Source organism: Natator depressus, chromosome 11 (assembly GCF_965152275.1).
Source record: "Natator depressus isolate rNatDep1 chromosome 11, rNatDep2.hap1, whole genome shotgun sequence".
NCBI lineage: Eukaryota > Metazoa > Chordata > Testudines > Cheloniidae > Natator > Natator depressus.
In genome coordinates, this window is record NC_134244.1 from 62,284,203 (window position 1) to 62,303,757 (window position 19,555).

Here is a 19,555-nt window from a genome sequence, read left to right on the forward strand (position 1 = left end):
GGTTTTGTTAAGGCAGCTGGTCTGACCAACATTGTGTGAGTGTTTTGCTATTTTAAGACTTGTTTACAAATAACATGCTTCATGTTTTCAAAAAAGTTTATTGTTATCAATGCATCACATCATGCAATCATGATTTGGGATAATAAAGCTGCATTCTAGGGGTTATTTCCAACTTGTGTTCTGGAAAAGGCAGAAGATTTTGCTTGTATTAGTAGTAAATTTAAATGATAATATTATAATAATATAAAAAAGGACTTGGAAAATTTTTTGTATTTTTTTTTTGTTCTTTTGCAGGGACGATAGGAGCTGACCTATCTTGCTGTGTTCATGAGGAGCCAATAAAAACAGCTTAATTCTTGTAACAATATTTAAAGAGAAATTAATAAGTGACAACACATATTAATGAGGTTCTCTGACATGGCTCTTGAGAACATGAAAAAGAGAATAAGAGGCCACAATTAACATATACTGCATTTAATGGTATATATTACTGACCCATGTGTAAGGCCAAACTCTTCCCTGGTGTAAACTGGCACAGTTTCTTTGACTTAAATGGAACCATGCCAACTGACACCAGCAGAAAATTTGGCTCATTAAATTGATGCCCACGTGACAGAATTAAGACTTCCAAGCTGTCTCACTGAACAATGCACACGAGAGCTGTATCCCAGCATTTGACAGCTAGAAAAAATTGGACGGACGGACGGGGACACACACACACACACACACACACACTGCACAAGGATAAAAACCTTTCTCTTGCTTTGGTCTGGTTTAGGGTTGGAAATGAAGGGTTGGGACTGGAAGGAAAGAAGCAGTAATGTTTGTTCAAGTTGTCTGGTTTTAATATTAAAACACTTATCTCCATTTGGCTTCAGCTTTGGTTTTAACACACTTACCCACCTCTTCTCACTGTGAAGGGCTTTGATGGATTCATGAGCTTTTAACAATTCTGCCTTAATAGAGGCTATTGCCTATGGAAGAAAGAGAGAAGATTCTGTTTTGAATTTTACCAGTGTGGTGCTTGTAATCATATTTGCTGTGTAAACCTTGCTGTAAGCAAGTAATATCACATTTAGGATATGTCTACATTACAGTTTTTTTTTTTTGAGTTATTTGACTGCCATTAACATGAGGTATTAGCACATTTCTAACAGTCTGGATACTTCTCTATGGATCACACTTTTCCACTGTGCCTGGAAGCAGATCCTCAGGAACCCCAAGCATCTTGATTTTGCGCATGTCTGGTACAGTTCTGGTACATCCTATATCTACCTTCTGACAAAACAGGACTCTAGGACTTCCAATCTGTGTCTTTTAAAGCAGCACTGAAAAACCAGCATGATGTCAGTGTAGAACACAAAAGGAGGATAAAGCTCCTCAGAAAGAATTCTCAGCCCATGGAGAAACTAAACAAGTCAACAGCCAGCATGACAAAACCCCAGGCTACCTCACCAGATGGAAAAAGAATACACTGCAGGAACCCAAAGGCAGCAGTCCTGTCTCTCTCTCTCTCTCTCTCTCTTCTGAAATGAATGCATGCCTGACAATGAGGTGAAGTGCTCTTGACTTGAACATCTGCAGATGCTCACAGCTGCTACTGCTGGTACATGGTGGCTGACAGTGTCTCATGTTCTCCATGGAAGTACAGCTCCTGAAGAGAGGCATGGGTGTGATGGCAAAATAGATGAGCTGATATACGGGGACTGATTCTCAATTACTCCATTCTGGAGCTGGGGAAGAGACAGAGGGGTGGGGAGGCAAAATTGGCCTTGACCTCTTTTGTGCTCCCCATAGTCTAGGGCTATGCAGAGGCTGCCTAACCTGAGGCTACTCTAACTTACATTTCTGCTGCCTTTATGCTGTCATGATGGCACAGAATGGCCCAAGCCTAATTGAGATTCAGGCCTATGATGTCTTTCCTTGAACTGTTGCTTTCAGAAGGGAGAGGTGATGGTATTTTGACCACAATCTCAGTGGAGCCTGTCATGTGCTACTGTAATGCAATAAAAATTAATAACAGAACAAATAACCCTGCAGTGCAAATAGCTGTGTGTGCTACCACATTCAGGTAACGAGGTCCAGATTCACAAAGGGACATAGGAGTTGTGGTGCTCAGTGTTACCATGCCTGACTTTTAGGCACATAACAAATCACAGGAACAACACTGTGATCCACAAATCCTGAGTTGTGGGCTAGGCTTCCTGCACAATGAGCAGAGCCAGACTGTGATTTACAAAGCCAGCAACTAAGTAGGGAGCTGCCTAAGCTAGCCAATGGGAGATGCTGACAAGGGGGGTATGTGCTAGTCCCTATCTCTGCTAGTGATTCTCAGCTGTGAACCCTTTTCTGGAGTTAGGGGCCCAAAGTGGTTTTTGCTAATTGCTGGGGAGAGGAGGGTACTCAGCTGGGATGCCTTGGTTCAAGTGCCCCCTCCACCAGATGAAGAGAAGGGATTTGACTGGGAATCTGCTACCTCCCAGGTGAGCACCCTAATCATTGGGCAATAGGATATTCTGACATGGGCTCCCTCAATCTCTCCTGTTCAAGCTATTCCACTGTGTATAAATAAAGAGTAATTGGAGCAGGGGGACTGGACCCTGGGCTCTCACATCCCAGGTAATGGCCCTAACCACTCAGCGAAAAAGTTATGTAGGGCCTTCATAAGCTGGGAAGAAGCACTGCCTTGAGACATCTCTGATGCAGGGGGCTAGAGCCCAGTTTGGTGGAGCTTGGGACACCTGAATTTCCCACATCACCACTAGGCTAAAAGTTATGAGGGAGCAGATCCTCCTCCTCGCCCCAGCCATTTTGTGTGAGCTTGCCGACGGCGCCCAATCTGGAAGGTGTGCTCTGAGCATGCTGACTGGATAGGGCTCTGCAGGCGAGTTAAGCAAAGGAATGTCTATATTCCCTGGGTTCTTGAATTGCTCTGGGCTGAGGTGGAAGATAAGTGTTCAGGTCCCTAGCATGGAGCAGCAGTGCACATGCCCTGAGGTAGAAACTTAAGCACCTAAGGAAATTTTACTCTTGAAAATTTTCAGGCTAATTAAGTGTAAGTGCCTACAGGGTCAGTGGGAGTCTTGTGAATTGCAGTGGTGACTAAAAGCTGGGACTTAAGTGCCTAAATCTAGGCTTTAGGCACCTAAGTCCCTTTGTGAATCTGGGCCTAGCCACTATGATTGGGTGTATACACCCCAGACTTGTTAACCAGCAGTTAATAGAGCCTGAGCCCAATTAAGCCTCTGGGTGTCAGGCATAACTGATGATCATACCCAGGGGGGAGGAACTGGGCCTTCATAAAGGAAGGACTAAGGAGCATAGAGCAATAGGAAGGTAGGCAGGCAGACAGAAGACCCAAGTGAGAGAGAGCTAGAAAGTTTAGCTGAACTAAAGCCAAAGAGAAGTTAGGGCCTAAGGGGCATTTGGACTGAAGTTTGAGGGGATACAGCTGCAAGGGCTACAGAGAACAAGTAGGTCCTGTGGGAGACCCTGAGGCAGAGTCTGTAAGAAGCAGGGAGAGGCTGGAGGTGCTGAATAGGGCCTGGAGAGTAGATCACAGCAGGAGTCCTGACATAATGGTTGTAGTTAGTCAGAAGAGGTCCAGGGATGTAGCAGCAAGGAGTCTCATGGAGCAGACTACTGCTGTTTGTTTCATGATACCCGCTCTGGAACCTAGCGGAGTGGAGGATCTGGGTTTCCTTACCAGCCACAGGAAAGGTGGCATGAAGCCCCCGGAGAGGGGAATAAGGATGACTGGAAGCCCTGAGAGAAGGAGTGTGAAGACCTTTCGTAAGGACACTGGGACTGTTATTTGTTAGACTCTGTTACCTCAAAAGTGGGGAACTAAAATGTAATGTGGCTAGAGGGCTGAGTTGCAAGATGAGACAGATCATCACAGGGCCGGAGAAACTATTGACAGCGTTAGGCAAGAAAGAGCTGCTATCTCAAGCTCTGCCATCCGGGGACTTGCCAATGGTGAGTCAACTCTTCTGCAGTCACCAATATTGAAATGTGGTCAAGCTCTTTAAGGGATGACTATGAAATTTCCAGGTTCCTGATTTGTTTCCTTCTACTTTCTCCTGCCCACTTCCCTCCCTCCAACATGAGAAATTAACAGAGCTGAAGTTAACCAAGGGAACATCTTAGGATCAGTATTTAATAGGCAGTCTGAAAGCTGATTGAGAATTGGTCTGGGTCTCCCTGCACGCTTCAATACTCACCCTGATTTGTTCAGTGTGGCTATATCTTGTTTTTGCTCACCTGAGCTGATGTCTTGTCTTGTGCTGGTGCCCTGTTGTCATTCTCAATCTGCTGCACTGCAGACCCCTTTTCAGCTAAGTGCTTAGATGGCTCTGGGGCCAGTCTGTTTTCTGGGGAGGATAGGTAATGATGGGCAGGCTGTGGGGAGGTGCTGAGCTCTGTAGAGGGTCTGTACACCAGGAAAGAAAGCAAAAATAAAGAAAGGATGAAATGAGAAGCTCAACAGTCGAACTCTTAGGTTCCTTTCCCTAGAATCATCATAAATAAAACTTCTGTTTTCAACAGAGTAATAACTGTCATGCCTGAGTAAGAATTACGGAGTAGTTATGACCACTGTTAGCTAGCACTATATTTGGCTGTAAAATGGATAACCGACAGTGGATGTCATTTTGTTTGTTGAATGGAGACCATAAAGTCTCTAGCACAGAATTCCAGTTCCCCTTCATTTAGCAACAGTACAGCTGCTCTCCCTTTTCAACTTCCCCTGTTTCTTAGCCATTGGCAGTAGAGGGCCAACTAAACTAGGCAATTCAACTAAGGAAAGTTTTAGAAAGCCAGAAATCCTGTGGCCCAATCTGTGCTAGGCTGAGGTACCAATGATCCTTTTAACGACACCTGGAATAGCAACTCAAAATTCTGCTCTCACTGATGGCTTATCTTGCCCAAATGTGATATAAGCAAAAACCTCTCAAGTCATCAAATGACCTTGTGGACTTGGAGAAAGATTACGGTAAAGTTCATGTAAAGAAGGGAGCTTTTGTTGCTAAATGAAAGTAAGGAAATATCCGTCATGAAAGAATTAATGGGCAAGTTGCATTCAATCACATTCCATGCTAAGTTTCAGAGTAACAGCCGTGTTAGTCTGTGTTCGCAAAAAGAAAAGGAGTACTTGTGGCACCTTAGAGACTAACCAATTTATTTGAGCATAAGCTTTCGTGAGCTACAGCTCACTTCATTGGATGAAGTGAAGCTCACGAAAGCTTATATTCCATGCTAAGGAACAAACACTTAAGCAACATCTCAGTGATCAAATAGCTTGTTGACAAGGTTGAAATTCCAGCAAATTATTCATACTGTAGCTATGGTCCTTGATTAGTCTGAATGTATTTAAAATTGTTTTCTAATAGCAATAACACTACTCAGTGTTATTGCACTGTAAAGTTTAGTAAATATATTTTCCACTTCCTTCCTGTTGGGAAGGATGAAATTCACCCCTGTTCAAAAGGATGAATACCATCACTCAATTTTACTTAAGCCCTGTTTGGCAGATATTTAAGTCTACAAACTGAACAGACCAATTAGGCAAGACAAACACTCAGAACTTGTGCTAAGGACCAGCACATGGTTAAGAGACCTCTTCAGTCTCATTCAAGTCCCCCATAGACAAAGTGCAAGAATGGGTCAAATGAAGGACAAGCATAACAAGATGCCAAAACAACTCACAGATACAGAGTATTGCAGTGAACCTAAGAGGAGCCTTTTCTCACATCTGGATGACGTAAAGGGACATGGGTCATTCAGGAATGGAGGTAACAGACTTAAGTCAGTTACCTGAGTCTAAAGGGCACAGAGCAGTCTCATTGACATCAGTGGTGTTACCCACAGTGGGAGGTACTGTCTGGTAGTAAGTATTGCAAAGCTGGGCCCGAGATTAGGTGTGACAAAACATGGCACACAGACCTGACATTAAGAAGAGAAAACAAAATAAATGTGTGCTTGTTTGTGAATGGTGCTCATAATTCTAATTCCATCTTTGTTTTATTTAGGTAGTTATTAGTATGGCCCCCAGCACCATAATATTCGAACCCCTGTAGAAGGTTGACGTAAGAAGTCACATGCCTTCAAATTCATTGTTCACCTACTCTGCTGCCAAGCATCCTAAAGAGTTGATGGACTACAACACTCATGACACCCCCTAAAGGAGAGTATGTGTTATAGAGTAACTGACTCATCCAAAACTGCTTGCTTATTTGTATTATAGTAATACCTAGTGAATCCACCTGAGATCAGGGCCTATTGTGTTACGTCTGTACAAATACCTAGAAAAACATGGCGCCTTTCCTAAAGCATTTACATTCTAAATAGACAAAGGAAGCATTGTTGTCCCCACCTTCAGATGGGACGCTGAGGTTCAGATAAGTTAAGTGACTTGTCCAAGGTGTCACATCAGTAGCAGAGCTGGGAAATAAACCCAGAGCTTCTGAATCCCAACCCAGGGCCATAACCACATGACCAGCCTTCCTTTCTACTTGTCAGCAAGGCTGAGTTCTGCAATTACTATATAGGACCAAGGCCTGATAGAATGTTTTAAAATTTCTTTTATGGAAGTGTGTTAGATAGGTTCTCAGTATGGGGGCCATTGCGACCACCTTCACATTCTCTAGGGTGAGAGCTTTGCAGATTCCTGCTCCTCTTTCTGCCATAATATGAAGTCACGGCATGGAAAAGGTTCTCGGCCACTGACCCCCATAGACTGTAATGGCTACTTTGTGGGCACAGTATCAATATATCATGCAAAGGCTTATTTCAGATGACTGGTATTTTTTAAAAAGCATGGAAAGAAGCTGCTTTTACTGTACAGTTTCAACCCTTCCATTTTGTAATCTTAATTTGTGTTTTATGGACTGACCACATTTCATCTGTCAAATCAAAGTCATTTACTGTGTGAGCACAGTCAAGTAGCTTATATTCAAAACTGCTTCTATTTTAGCACTGTTAAATGCAGGTGGTGAATGTGCTGCAGCTTGGAAGTATCTGGTCTCTTCAAATTCACCACTCAGGTGGTATAAATACCCTGGGACTCGCACTCACAGTGCTTGCTCATGTTCTGAGAAGTCCCCTCCCTCCATCGTTTCCAGTGTCTGCCTTCTCTGAGCCTCCTTCCTTCTGCAGCGCTCTTGAAGCAGGTTATTTCTGACAGTGCGAAAAAAGATCTTTGCATTCTCCTTTGCTGACATCTGCTGGAACGACATGCAATAGAGAAAGGAGTGGATTTAAAACCAGCACTGCTCTGAAGCAGCAAGCAGTCAGTCAGTCAACACAATCCCAGATAAAGCTGAGTGTTGCTATCTTCTCCCCTCTACCCACAAGAAAGCTAATGTAACTCCAGACTTTTGTGGATGCTGGCTAACTTTAGTTGCTCTTCCCTAGTTTGCCTGGAGCTTAATAGAACCCTCATCTTTAATATGATTTTGTTTTGTAGATAGGGGTGAACCTAATGTCCTTTTGGAGGTGGTTTTTAAGAATGTGCTGGAAAGACAACAAAGGGCCCAGTTACTTCCTGCTGTGAAAAGTGGGTGTAAAATGCTGCCTTTCCTAGCTGGGAGCATTTGATGCTCATTATGCATCTAGTGCATCTACATGGGGAATTGTGAAAGAGCAAACAGGAAAAAGTAATGCAACCATTGTACGTTCTACTCATTTCTTACATTGATGATAAAACTACCACAAGGTGTCACTGTGGTAAAGAAAAACAGCATTGTCATTATAAACATTGGCGTGGGGGCTAGAGAAAGACAATGTAGACCAGGGATTTTCAACCTTTTTCTTTTTGAGGCCCCACCCCACCCCCCCAAAAAACACAAACACACACACGCTATAAAAACTCCACAGCCCACCTGTGCCATAACAACTGGTTTCTGCATATAAAAGCCAGGGCCCGCATTAGGGGGTAGCAAGCAGGGTAGTTGCCCGGGGCCCCATGCCACAGAACCTGCGTGAAGCTCAGCTGCTCAGGCTTCGACTTCAGCCCCGGGTGGCAGGGTTCAGGGCCCCAGGCTTCAGCCTCATGTGGTGGGGCTTCAGCTTTCTGCCCTGGGCCCCAGCAAGTCTAACACTGGCTCTGCTTGGCGGCCCCCCTGAAACCTGCATGCAGCCCCCCAGGGGGCCCTGGATCCCAGGTTGAGAACCACTGATTTAAAGGATAGGCTATATCATGGTCAGTTGCCACTTTCACCTGAGCTATACAATACTTTCTGAATTAGCTGTTGGGCACAGTAAAGCCTGTGCTCAGTTTGGCTTAGAAAGTAAGTGTGTTTGTCAACTGCTTTCAAACACAGTTCATTTTCTAATGTCAACACACCTTCAGACCCTCATTCTGCAAGCTGATCCTTGTGGGTGGAGTCCTCTGGCTTCCTGGAACCCCATTGATTTCAGAAGGGTTTAGTGCAGGGGTTTCCCTTTGGATCAGCTTGCAGCAAGCAGATGAAAACTCTGGGATTCCCCTTGCAGAGTTTCTTCCTCACTGCTCTCCCACACTGACTGGCTTGTTTGTCTCATTCACCTGTTATGTCTCCATTTTTTTCCGAGGTCTATAAGCTCTGTGGCCCGGGACAGACTCTCATTTACTGTATGTTTGCACGGTGCCTAGCACAGTGACTTCTAGGTGCTACTGCAACAATCTGTTCCATTTAATACAGTCGTCCTCTGGATGTGGTGGTTTGTAGGACTGAAGTCCTCCTTTAACCGAGGGGTGATCTCCTTGGTGTCCGTGCTGCCATACTGCTATGTGAAGCCATGATGAAAAAGGAATTCTCTTTTCACACACACAGCCCCTGGGGCCGCCTCGCAAACGTTGATAAACCAACTAGAAGACGCTTTACTGAGGAGTTTTCGCAGCTTTACACTGAATTAGCTCCTGAATGGACACAGGGTGGGATAGAAGGGAGGGGGAATGATGCATGTCTCCTACAGCCATATGCCAAGCTCCCTTCCCTCCTTCCCCCTCCCCAACCAGTCTGCACACACAAAACTCTGGTGCCATGGAGGGCCCCTTCCACAGGTCCAAAAATGGGATGGTGGATGCCCATGGGTGGTGACGTGACATACCACACACACAGGAGTGGGCAGGATTTACTCCTCGGTGTCCCATATGACTGGACTGTGTCTTTATCTCAAAGCAGAGTGAAAATTCTAAACTTAAAACCCCACTTTATTTGTTCACTCACCTATCATTGCTCAGCAGCTAGTGCGGATATATTTCATGGGGGTGATCACACACACACACGCTCTCTCTCTCTAATCATCATAGCCAAGAGCCTACCTATCCATACCAATAGGCCAAGCAAGCAGATGAGTCAGTAAAATGGGATGGTACCTTTACACAGTACTCCATCACAGGGTGTGACCTCTTGTGTGGTTTGCTCTGACGCTCAGTGAAGAAGCAGACTTGGCAAAGATCAAAATTCAGGCACTTCAGACAGCGATACCTGTCAGGGAAAACAGAAAGGATAAGATTAACCTCCAAGGACTGGCAAATTCATGCAAGTGAATTGGGATCTTAGAAATCAGCACCCATGAATGTTTGATGATCTAGACAGAGCTGGGCAGGCAACAGTTTTTCTGGTCCAAGAAAATTTGAGATATTGAAAATTTTTCTGTCCGAAATAGGGATGAAAAGTCAAAATCTTGAATTTTCACAAACTGAAAATCTGAAAAAGGTTTTGGTTTGGGTCAAGTGAAACATTTCATTCTGATGATTTTGATATGTTTTGGTGTTTGATTTTGACCTTTGTTTATTTTGGAGTTGGGGTTTTTTGTTTGTTTGGTTTTTTTTGACTTTTTAGACTAAATTTACTGAAACTTTGAAACAAAAAGTTGTTTTCACTCAAAACTGAAACTTTCTCTTTTGAAAATGTCCATTTTCTTTTCCAAAAACTTTTTGAAGTCTGACACTTTGTTGAAACCAACCTTGGTCATCAAATTTGGCATTTTTCGGTGAAAAATCAGTTAATCAAAAAACCCAGCTTTACTGATGATATTATCAATGTAGTAATGGTTTCCCACAGCTAGGGGAGAGCCAAGGAGTTCATTATCAAAACAAGAGTAATTGATCAGCTGACAATGTTCTAATCCTTAGAACAGCTTTATTTTTATAGATAATAACTGATGCACTGAACTTCATATAGTGGAGCCATAGTTGCCGATGATACCATTTTTGGTCCTGTTGTGGTATCCTCGTATTTTGCATGCGTCAGTTTATCTCTATATACAGTTCATTGTGGGCTGTAACATCCCAGAATGATGACTGCTGGGGCATCAGAGCAAAGTGGGACCTATGACTTTGGAAAAACTTAAGTCAATAATGCAAGCTAACATTGCCACAAAAGTATAATAGTAAAACTCCCTGTCCTAGGTTCATCACTGTCCTCTCGCCTAGTCCCGTCTTTTCTCAGACGTCCTCCCTTCACCCTTCTCATAGCACCTGTCCAAGAGGTGGGGAAAGAGAAGCTGCAGTTAACTCCTGGTTTGCTGGAGACCAGGCAATAGAGCAGGGTGAAGCTCTTCAGCTGAAATTTTTTTCAATTAAAAATGCAGATTTGAGTCAATTGAAGCTTTTTGAGAATTAGGGTCCAATTGTTTCATTCAAAAAATCAGAATCTGAAATGTTTATTTCAAGATTTTTGAAATTTTATGATTTTTCAATTCAAAAAGCCTTTGTTTCACATTTTACGGCAATTTTATTTTTAAAAAGGCGAACCTTCCCCAAAAAACTAAAGGAAATGTTTCATTTAACCCAAAGTGTAAAACTTTAATTTTTTTTGGTTTGCTGAAAATTTGTTTTGAATGGAGTCAACTCAAAACAATTTTCCCCACTGACGATTTAGTTCAGCCACTGAACTGAAAAAGCAGTTATTCACAGTTTAACCAGGCAGTGCCCTGAGCCCTGTTCCATTTTTATTAAACCAGGTGTGAGATACTGAATTCAAAACTAGAGGTCTTGATTACAGCTAGACTAGGATGGAGAACTGACTGCTCCCTGTGTAGCCCTCGCTGGACTTTGAATACTTGTACAGCTCTTGAGACCCTTGTTCCCTCACAGAGCTTGTTGGGTCTTTGTAGAGGAGTTTTGTAAAATAGATCTAGGCAAACACTGCCGGAGAATATTCAAAACAAGATCATGATCTAGTTTCATGAAAACATTTACATTAATATTAAGCTTTTGATATTTGCTTTTCATTTGCTTTTTATTTTGGGCCCTAGCTACCTGGTAGCATTCCTTTAATACTCTGAGGTATTTTTTTAGTTGCCTGGATGTAAAGCAGAGGTTCTCAGACTTCATTGCACTGCAACCCCCTTCTGACAACAAAAATTACTACATGACCCCAGGAGGAGGGACTGAAACCTGAGCCCCGCCACCCAGGGCTGAATCCCTCGGGTTTTGGCTTGGGCCCCAAGCCCCAGCAAGTCTAAGCCAGCCCTGGTGACCCCATTAGTTTGAGAACCGCTGACCCACAGTTTGCGAACCGCTGACGTAAGGGATATCGTAGCTAACCAACTGGAGAAGGCAAAACAAGATTTAATAACAAAAAGACACCATGGCTACAATGTATGCAATGTACTTGTAGCCGGGTCGGTCCCAGGATATTACAGAGACAATACAGGTGAGGTAACTGTTGTATGTAGTGTTCTGAGGTTTATAGATGGTGAGACCTCCGGGGATGATGTTTAGTTTCTTGCATTTGCTCAGGAAGTAGATGTTGCTGTTAAGTTTTGCTACAAGGCAGCATTGCATAATGGCCAGGGTACTGGCCCAGGGCTCAGGAAACCTGAGTTCTATACCCAGCTCTGCTACTGGCTTGCTGTGTGATCTCAGGCATGTCACTTTCCCTTTTTGTGTCTCTATTTCCCCATCTGTCTTGTCTTGTCTAGTTATACTGTAAGCTCTTTGAGGCTGCAGCTATCTCTCACTACGTCCACGTAAAATGCCTAGCGAAATGGGGTGCTGATCTCTACTATAAAGTATTATTTGTAGCATGTAAGTATGCTGTACCTTAGTCCAGTGATGGGGAAATTCTTACAGATGCTACATCTAACGTGATGCATAACCATTTCAGTGGCTGATAATCTATAACAGGTAGGAAGCCACAGAAGAAGGCCAGGTTCAGACTGTAGCCAAGATAGGAATTTCTCTTCACCGACTGCTGAGTTCAGAACCTGGAAAAGAATATCAATCTCTGGTTCAATCACTTATTGATTATTATTATTATAGAACTTATTCTATTATTATTATTATAGAACTATTGCCTCTGTCACACCTCTTAATATAAGCCCTGATCCTAAATCAGGATATGCTAGCAGAGACTCCTCCACCCATGTAGAATACCACCGGCTTCAAAGGATCTCCACACGAGTGCAGGGGTCCATGCTAGTACCTTATTGAGTATTCTTCTTTATTGGTGTCCGATGTTTACCATGTGGAATTGGGAAGCAAGCTTGTCCCTTAAAATGAGGTAACGTTAATTGCTGTAACGTGATACACTAGCAATTTCAATCAGTCAGCAACATTCATGGTCACTTCCTAGGGTCATCTGAATTTTACTCACCCCATGAAAGCAGCTTCGAATAGCAATTTCCACACAAGATTGAGCACAGCTTTCTCCCACAATGGCTGGGATCTACATCAGGAAGACAGACAACTGTTCAGAACCACCATTATAACACAGCTATCACCACCAGGCTATACCGATGTAGTGACAGAGCACAGATGGTGAAGTGTCAAAGGAAAAGCCATTTACTTCTTATAGTGGGGGAAAGACTGTTTAAATTTAGACACATGACACAAGTGTAATTCCAAACCTGAGTATGTGTCAGAATGATGCCTCTGGCCCAGTAATTAGATATGAATCAACAGATTGTGCTGTCGGATTAAAGCACTGATCCCAGTAGTGGGACAGACTTTTTTTTTCCAGCATAGACTTATTCCATGTTTTCCTAAACACAGTGAAGTGAGAAAACTCCCACCTCAACCTCCACACCTTATAGCAGCTCCTGGCTGAGAGCTTCTTGAAGGCCATTCTCAGAGCTATGCCAATGAGTAATGCCTGGCTGCTGCTGCTGTTTATTATTTGTATTATCATAGCCCCATAGGAGCCCCAGTCATGGACCAAGACCCCATTATGCTAGGCCCTGGACAAACAGAACAAAAAGAAGGTCCCTGAACATCAGAACAGCCATACTGGGTCAGGACACCATTCCTGGCCATCCTGGCTAATAGCTATTGATGGACCTATTCTCCATGAACTTATCTAGTTCATTTTTGAACCCTGTTATAGTCTTGGCCTTCACAACATCCTCTGCCAAGGAGTTCCACAGGTTGACTTTGAGTTGTATGAAAAAACACTTCCTTTTGTTTGTTTTAAACCTGCTGCCTGTTCATTTCATTGGTTGACCCCTAGTTCTTGTGTTATGAGAAGGAGTAAATAACACTTCCTTATTTACTTTCTCCATGCCAGTCATGATTTTATAGACCTCTTATCATATCCCCCCTTAGTCGTCTCTTTTCCAAGCTGAAAAGTCCCAGTCTTATTAATCTCGCCTCATACAGCAGCCATTCCATACCCCTAATAATTTTTGTTGCTCTTTTCTGAACATTTTTCAATTCCAATATATCTTTTTTGAGATGGGGCGACCACAGCTGCACACAATATTCAAGATGTGGGTGTGCCGGGGATTTATACAGAGACAATATGATATTTTCTGTCTTATCATCTATCCCTTTCTTACTGATTCCCAACATTGTTTGCTTTTTTGACTGCCACTGCACATTGAGTGGATGTTTTCAGAGACTTATCCACAACGACTCCAAGATTGCTTTCTTGAGTGGTGACGGCCAATTTAGAACTCATCATTTTATATGTATAATTGGGATTATGTTTTCCAATGTGCATTACTTTGCATTTATCAACATTGAACTTCATCTGCCATTTTGTTACTCAGTCACCCAGTTTTGAGAGATCCTTTTGTAGCTCTTTGCAGTCTGCCTGGGACTCAACTATCTTAAGCAATTTTGTATCATCTGCAAATTTTGCCACCTCATTGTTTACCCCTTTTTCCAGATTATTTATGAATATATTGAATAGGACTGGGCCCAGTACAGACCCGTGGGGGACACCACTATTTATCTCTCTCCATTTTGAAAACTGACAGTTTATTCCTACTCTTGTTTCCTATCTTTTAACCAGTTACCGATCCATGAGAGGACCTTCCCTCTTATCCAATGACAGCTTACTTTGCTTAAGAGCCTTTGGTGAGGGACCTTGTCAAACGCTTTCTGAAAATCTAGGTACACTATACTCACTGGATCGCCTTTGACCCCTGCAAAGAATTCTAGTAGATTGGTGAGGTATGATTTCCCTTTACAAAAGGGAAATCTCTTCCCCAACAAATTATGTTCATCTATGTGTCTGACAATTTTGTTCTTTACTATAGTTTCAACCAGTTTGCCCGGTACTGAAGTCAGGCTTACCGGCCTGTAATTGCCGGGATCACCTCTGGAGCCCTTTTTAAAAATTGGTGTCACATTAGCTATCCTACAGTCATTTGGTATAGAAGCTGATTTAAATGATAGGTTACAGGCTACAGTTAGTAGTTCTGTAATTTCACATTTGAGTTTCTTCAGAACTCTTGGGTGAATACCATCTGGTCCTGGTGACTTATTACTGTTTAGTTTATCAATTTGTTCCAAAACCTCCTCCTCCCTTTCCCCAAGAAGCTTAGAATCTAAGTAGCTATGGCCTGATCCAGCAAGCAGCTGGAGCCCCTTGTGACAACAACAGGATTCTGCATAGGTGCAACTCCATTCTCTTGGAACTACTTACTGGATATGGCTACCATAAATTTAGCCAGAACTCAAGCTGCAGAGGCACTGATATGAATGGGAATTTTGACTGAGTGAAGACAACAGGATTTGACACTGAAGCCCTGATCCAACAACTGGTCTGCATGGCAGATCCCTGTGCTTACATGGAGCCCCAATGACTTCAGTCAGTTTTGTAAAGGGACTGCTCATTTCAACAAAACAAACTCTCTACTCACAGTGCTGCAGGCTGGGAATTTGCCCCTTTATTCACCTGTAGCACAACAGAGTGAAGGAAAGCCCTGCACCTTACAAAATAGGAAGGAAAGGGTGGAGCAAGGCTCCATCCCATAATATTTGGGGTAACCCAGTTAGCCCTTTCACAACCACTTTACTACACTTAGCCATTCCATGTGTGGAGTAGCAGTGACATCACCTGATGTAAGTCTGTCAGCAGGCTCCTCATGGCACTCCGAGTGATCAGGGTCCCCTTCCCATTGTGGTCAGCATAGAGTTGAAACAAAGCTGAAAAGGACAGGAGAAGACAGCTTTACAATCCTGGCAGAGCCTGAAGATTCTGAATGCAACTTATTTCCAATAAGAGCTGCCATGGCAACAATTGGGTGTGTCTCATCAATACATTACTATCAAGAAAGCTATTACCACCATCGTATTTTCTATGACTTGTTCTGAGATGCTTACACAAACCATACTATATAATAATCACTGATAGATGGATATTACTCTTCTGCATCCACCTTTTTCTTACCATAAAGCGGTAGATTTTGGTCCCATGTACTTACATTTGTGCACATTAGGACCCTCTTTTCTTTTTGTGTAGAAATAAAATAGATTGGAGATTTGGTCAACACTCAGTACATAGTACCTTAAGTAGTGTGTAAAGATCTGTTTTTCCCACCTTTGTATTTAGTAAGCAGACTGTCTCCTGAGAGAGCAATTAGGGCAGCTGCAGCCGATCTGGCTTTGATAAAACCTGTTCCAGTCCTAGAACAAGATAAAAATAAAGCTAGGAATGTGAAAGCTAAAGCTACTAGTGCAAAAACCATTGTTATAGTGGAAGACAACCTCATAAGAATCCAGTTCCTTTTATATGTACATGCTTTGATATACCATATTATTTATTTTGTATTGGGTAGTGCTTAGGAGCCGCAGTCATGGACCAGAGCTCCACTGTGCCAGGCTCTGTACAAACACAGAAGAAAAAGATTACAATCTAAGTAAATTTTTAGCCTTGGATTTTACACTGTGTTCACAAACTGTAACAAGATTATGTCCCATCTGAAACCCTGTGTGACTCTATTCTGAAAGCTACCTTATAAAATGGCATTTTCTTACTCAGTAGACCTGCTTTTGATCTGCTTTATGTCACTGAACTCTCTCCCTAAGTTTTTACTATCTCTGACTCCTGTGGAGCCAGTACAGCTGTGGGAGAGAAAGCTGGGTTTTACTATGTCTTATGTATCATCAAAAGAATTAACTTGGTCCCCAGTCCAGCAGTGGGCTCTGCATGGGCAAATCCCAGTGACTGAGCAAATCCCCACCAACTTCATTGGGACTCTGGATAGGCTTATGGATAGGCGGGATCAGGGCCTAAGCTCTAACTGTTGAAGTGCAGGCCAGAAAGGACCCAGCATAACTTTCAGATCAACTGCAGTTTGCAAGGTGGGCAGTTAATAATTTTTTTTTTTTAAACCTGAAAACAGGGAAGATTTGATCTGGAATCTGAGAGACCATAAATGTGGAACACTGCAATGCTATTTTAACAGAGTCATTTTTCAGAGTAGGGTAGCACTTTAAAGAATTTTAATTACTGTGGTGCATCAAAATCATCTTCAGAAGTGTCCATATATCTTATTTTATTATGGGAAGGATTGAGATATAGCGGTAATATATACCTTGGTGGGAGTTTCAGTCAAACAAGGGTTTCTAGACTTGGAAACTTACCATTCTCTTCAGAACATCAGTGGCAAGAGTTTTGAAGGGAAGAATAAAATTGTGCTGTACTACTGGAAAGGAAACTACAGAAGATTAGAAATTCACTTAAAATGAATGGACTAGTGAGCTGAGTCATCAGCAGTGCCCTGAGACCAAACTAAGATCAATCAGCTGGGAAAAAGGTGAAGATGTAAACAGAATGTTCACCAGACACTGCTGTCTGATGAAATGTGCAGAAAAGATACCAGTGAAATCACTCTTGAACTCCTACTGTCCACAGAAAAGCCTTTGTGATATTCTCAGTAGGCATACAAGTAAACTAACGCATGGATACACAAAAGGTTCTGGTGTGTCCCTGTTAGGAAAAAATGTTTGAGCTTCAGATAGTGGGGAAAAAAATATAGATGGAAGTAAAATGATCATTGGATGAAACCACAATTACATGTGAAGCTTTTCCTACAGTGCACGCATGGCAAGAAATTCACTGGCAAAATCAAATATCCAGCAAGCGGACAATGATGCCTGGCCTTAGGAAGACAGAAAATGGCTTGCAAAAAGGGACCAAGTCAGTCCTGTAATGGAGATTCTTCTATGCAATTTCCCTTGGGTTTTATGTACTTAGAATATGAAGCTTAGAAAATACTCCTGATATTTCTCGTTTTGTTCCAAAATGCACTAGTTTATATTTAACCTTTAAGTGATTTCTGTAAGCAGTTCAGTTCATCACATGGAATTGCAAACAGCAGATCAACTTATTCATTACGGGAAATTCAAGGGGGATGGTAAAAGTACAATGAATCACTTAAGTTCTGCTTTTGAGGGCTTAAGTGGTACATAGGTTTTGTTCTGGCTCTTTATGCGGGGTAAATTCCATCCATTGTGAATAAATTAAACAATGAACTTCACTTTTTTCTTTTGTTCCTGATTGATTCTGCTTATGAATGGATGACTAACTTTTTAAACTGGAGAATGATGGATAGTAACGCAGGTGTTAGCAAACTGTCAAACTGAACGACTGAGTAGGGTTCAAATGAATTTTGGCAAAACTGTCTGATAAGCCTTGTGTTCACTAGTGAAATTTTGCAAAAATTTCCCACCATGATTAAAACTAGTTCATCTTTGTGGCTTCCTTGTTAGTAAAACCCCAGCTGTCAGCACCACCCTTTCACTGCCTAATGGGCCGCGGCTCTCAGCGCACACTCTTTCTGCTTGTCACCCTATAGTTTGGGCATTTCTTTTCAGTTCAGGGAAGGGGTTTATCCTCTGCATTGTTCAACAGCAAATCAGGTTCATACACCTTTCCAATTCACCATCACTTGGTTTCTCAGGTAAGAGCTGCACAGAGCATTCACAGTTCATGCCATGTAACCTAGCACTGTATTTTTTCAGGGCACGGAAAGCCGCCATAGATTCAACCCTTGTTGTACATCATTACTGCTCTTTTGTAGCATGAGTGAGGTTGTTCACACAACAACAAAGCTTCTCCAGGTCTTGTTCTTACCAACAAAACCCACTTGTACATTTCCCTTTGCTGCTGTTGTTGTTTGTGAACTTAGTGCTCATTCTATTTGATAACTGGGATTGGTGGGTGAAGCTCACCAGACCTGGAGACTGAATTACTCTGTCAGACTGAATAGCTGCAGAATGGGAAGCCATCGTGCAAGCTTCCTGCACTGCTCTGCCAACATGCCTCAACCCTCAGCTGAAAGCATTGCTTCTAAGGTTGAAGAGGTCATTCACCTTCCCCACGCTTTCGGTTCCTAGCCCCTTGTCTGAGATTGCCATAAGCAAATATGTTCGAAAAGCAGCATAGTTCGTGAGATTTCCACCAAGTTGGCCTGAAAGCTCATGAGAACAAGCCTGCAAGATTTTGGTGCTATCTAACCTGAACCTTAGCCCTGCTTTGAGCTTTGACCTGAACCTCAAACCTTAGCCTAAGCTTAATTCAGATCTGAAGCTAAACCTCTCTATGTATAATTTAAATAACACATGCCTTTTGAGCTCGGGGCGGGGGGAGGCACTTTCCCACTGAAGTGGCATGTAAAAGCAGGAGAGGATGGAAATGGGTGTTGCTATAGTGATGATGAAGTCACTGGTGCACTTGCTCTCACCTGTCATACATGGCAGTTAGCAGGTTCCGGGTGAGCTCAGGGGCTTGTGGCTCTACCTGGCCTGGCTTATCTAATCTGGCTTTCTGGAATAGCTCCTTCAGCAACTGCAATAGCTGCTGTGTTGTCAGGGAGCTCTGCTTCTCCCTCTGACACTGGTGGCTCGGCAGGAGGTGCTGAATCAGGGAGACATCAGTCAAACTCACTGTGGGAAAACAATGGGAGAAATTAATCAGTCCCTATGTCTTTATCATAAATGGAAGCTGAACATTTCGTGAAAATACATAACTAAGACCTGTCTGGAAAGCAAAGTCTCTTACAAGACTTGATATAAAACTGAATGGGGAAATACCCTGCAAGGGCTCTTGTGCTGGGTTTTCATATTCAGCTAATTTTCTGAGAGTCCAAAGAAGGAAAAGATCAATTGGGCTTTCATAGGCCTGATTTTAAAATGGTGATACAGGAAAAGTGCAGGAGCAATTGTTCATCCAAACTGCACATGTAACTTTTGTATATGGGATGCAATTCACCGCTGTGCACAGAGAGAACACAAAGCCTATGCACCACTTACAACCTCAATATACGGCTTAAGTGGGACTTCAGGTTTCCTTACCCTCCACTGTAGGTTTCCATACAATGTCCGCTAGAATGA

At 42.7% G+C, this 19,555-nt stretch overlaps 1 protein-coding gene across 1 annotated transcript in view; it reads right to left on the reverse strand.

The window, feature by feature from the left end:
- DYTN (dystrotelin) overlaps positions 1-19,555 on the reverse strand; it is a 60,963-nt gene that overhangs the window by 28,020 nt on the left and 13,388 nt on the right. Inside the window, exons 4-12 of the mRNA XM_074968008.1 lie at positions 18,907-19,108; positions 15,759-15,844; positions 15,276-15,364; positions 12,588-12,659; positions 12,035-12,198; positions 9,359-9,470; positions 7,075-7,223; positions 4,264-4,432; positions 904-974 (exon numbers count right to left, since the gene is read on the reverse strand). Of these exons, the coding sequence (XP_074824109.1) occupies positions 904-974; positions 4,264-4,432; positions 7,075-7,223; positions 9,359-9,470; positions 12,035-12,198; positions 12,588-12,659; positions 15,276-15,364; positions 15,759-15,844; positions 18,907-19,108 (1,114 nt within the window). The remainder of the gene's footprint in view (positions 1-903; positions 975-4,263; positions 4,433-7,074; positions 7,224-9,358; positions 9,471-12,034; positions 12,199-12,587; positions 12,660-15,275; positions 15,365-15,758; positions 15,845-18,906; positions 19,109-19,555) is intronic.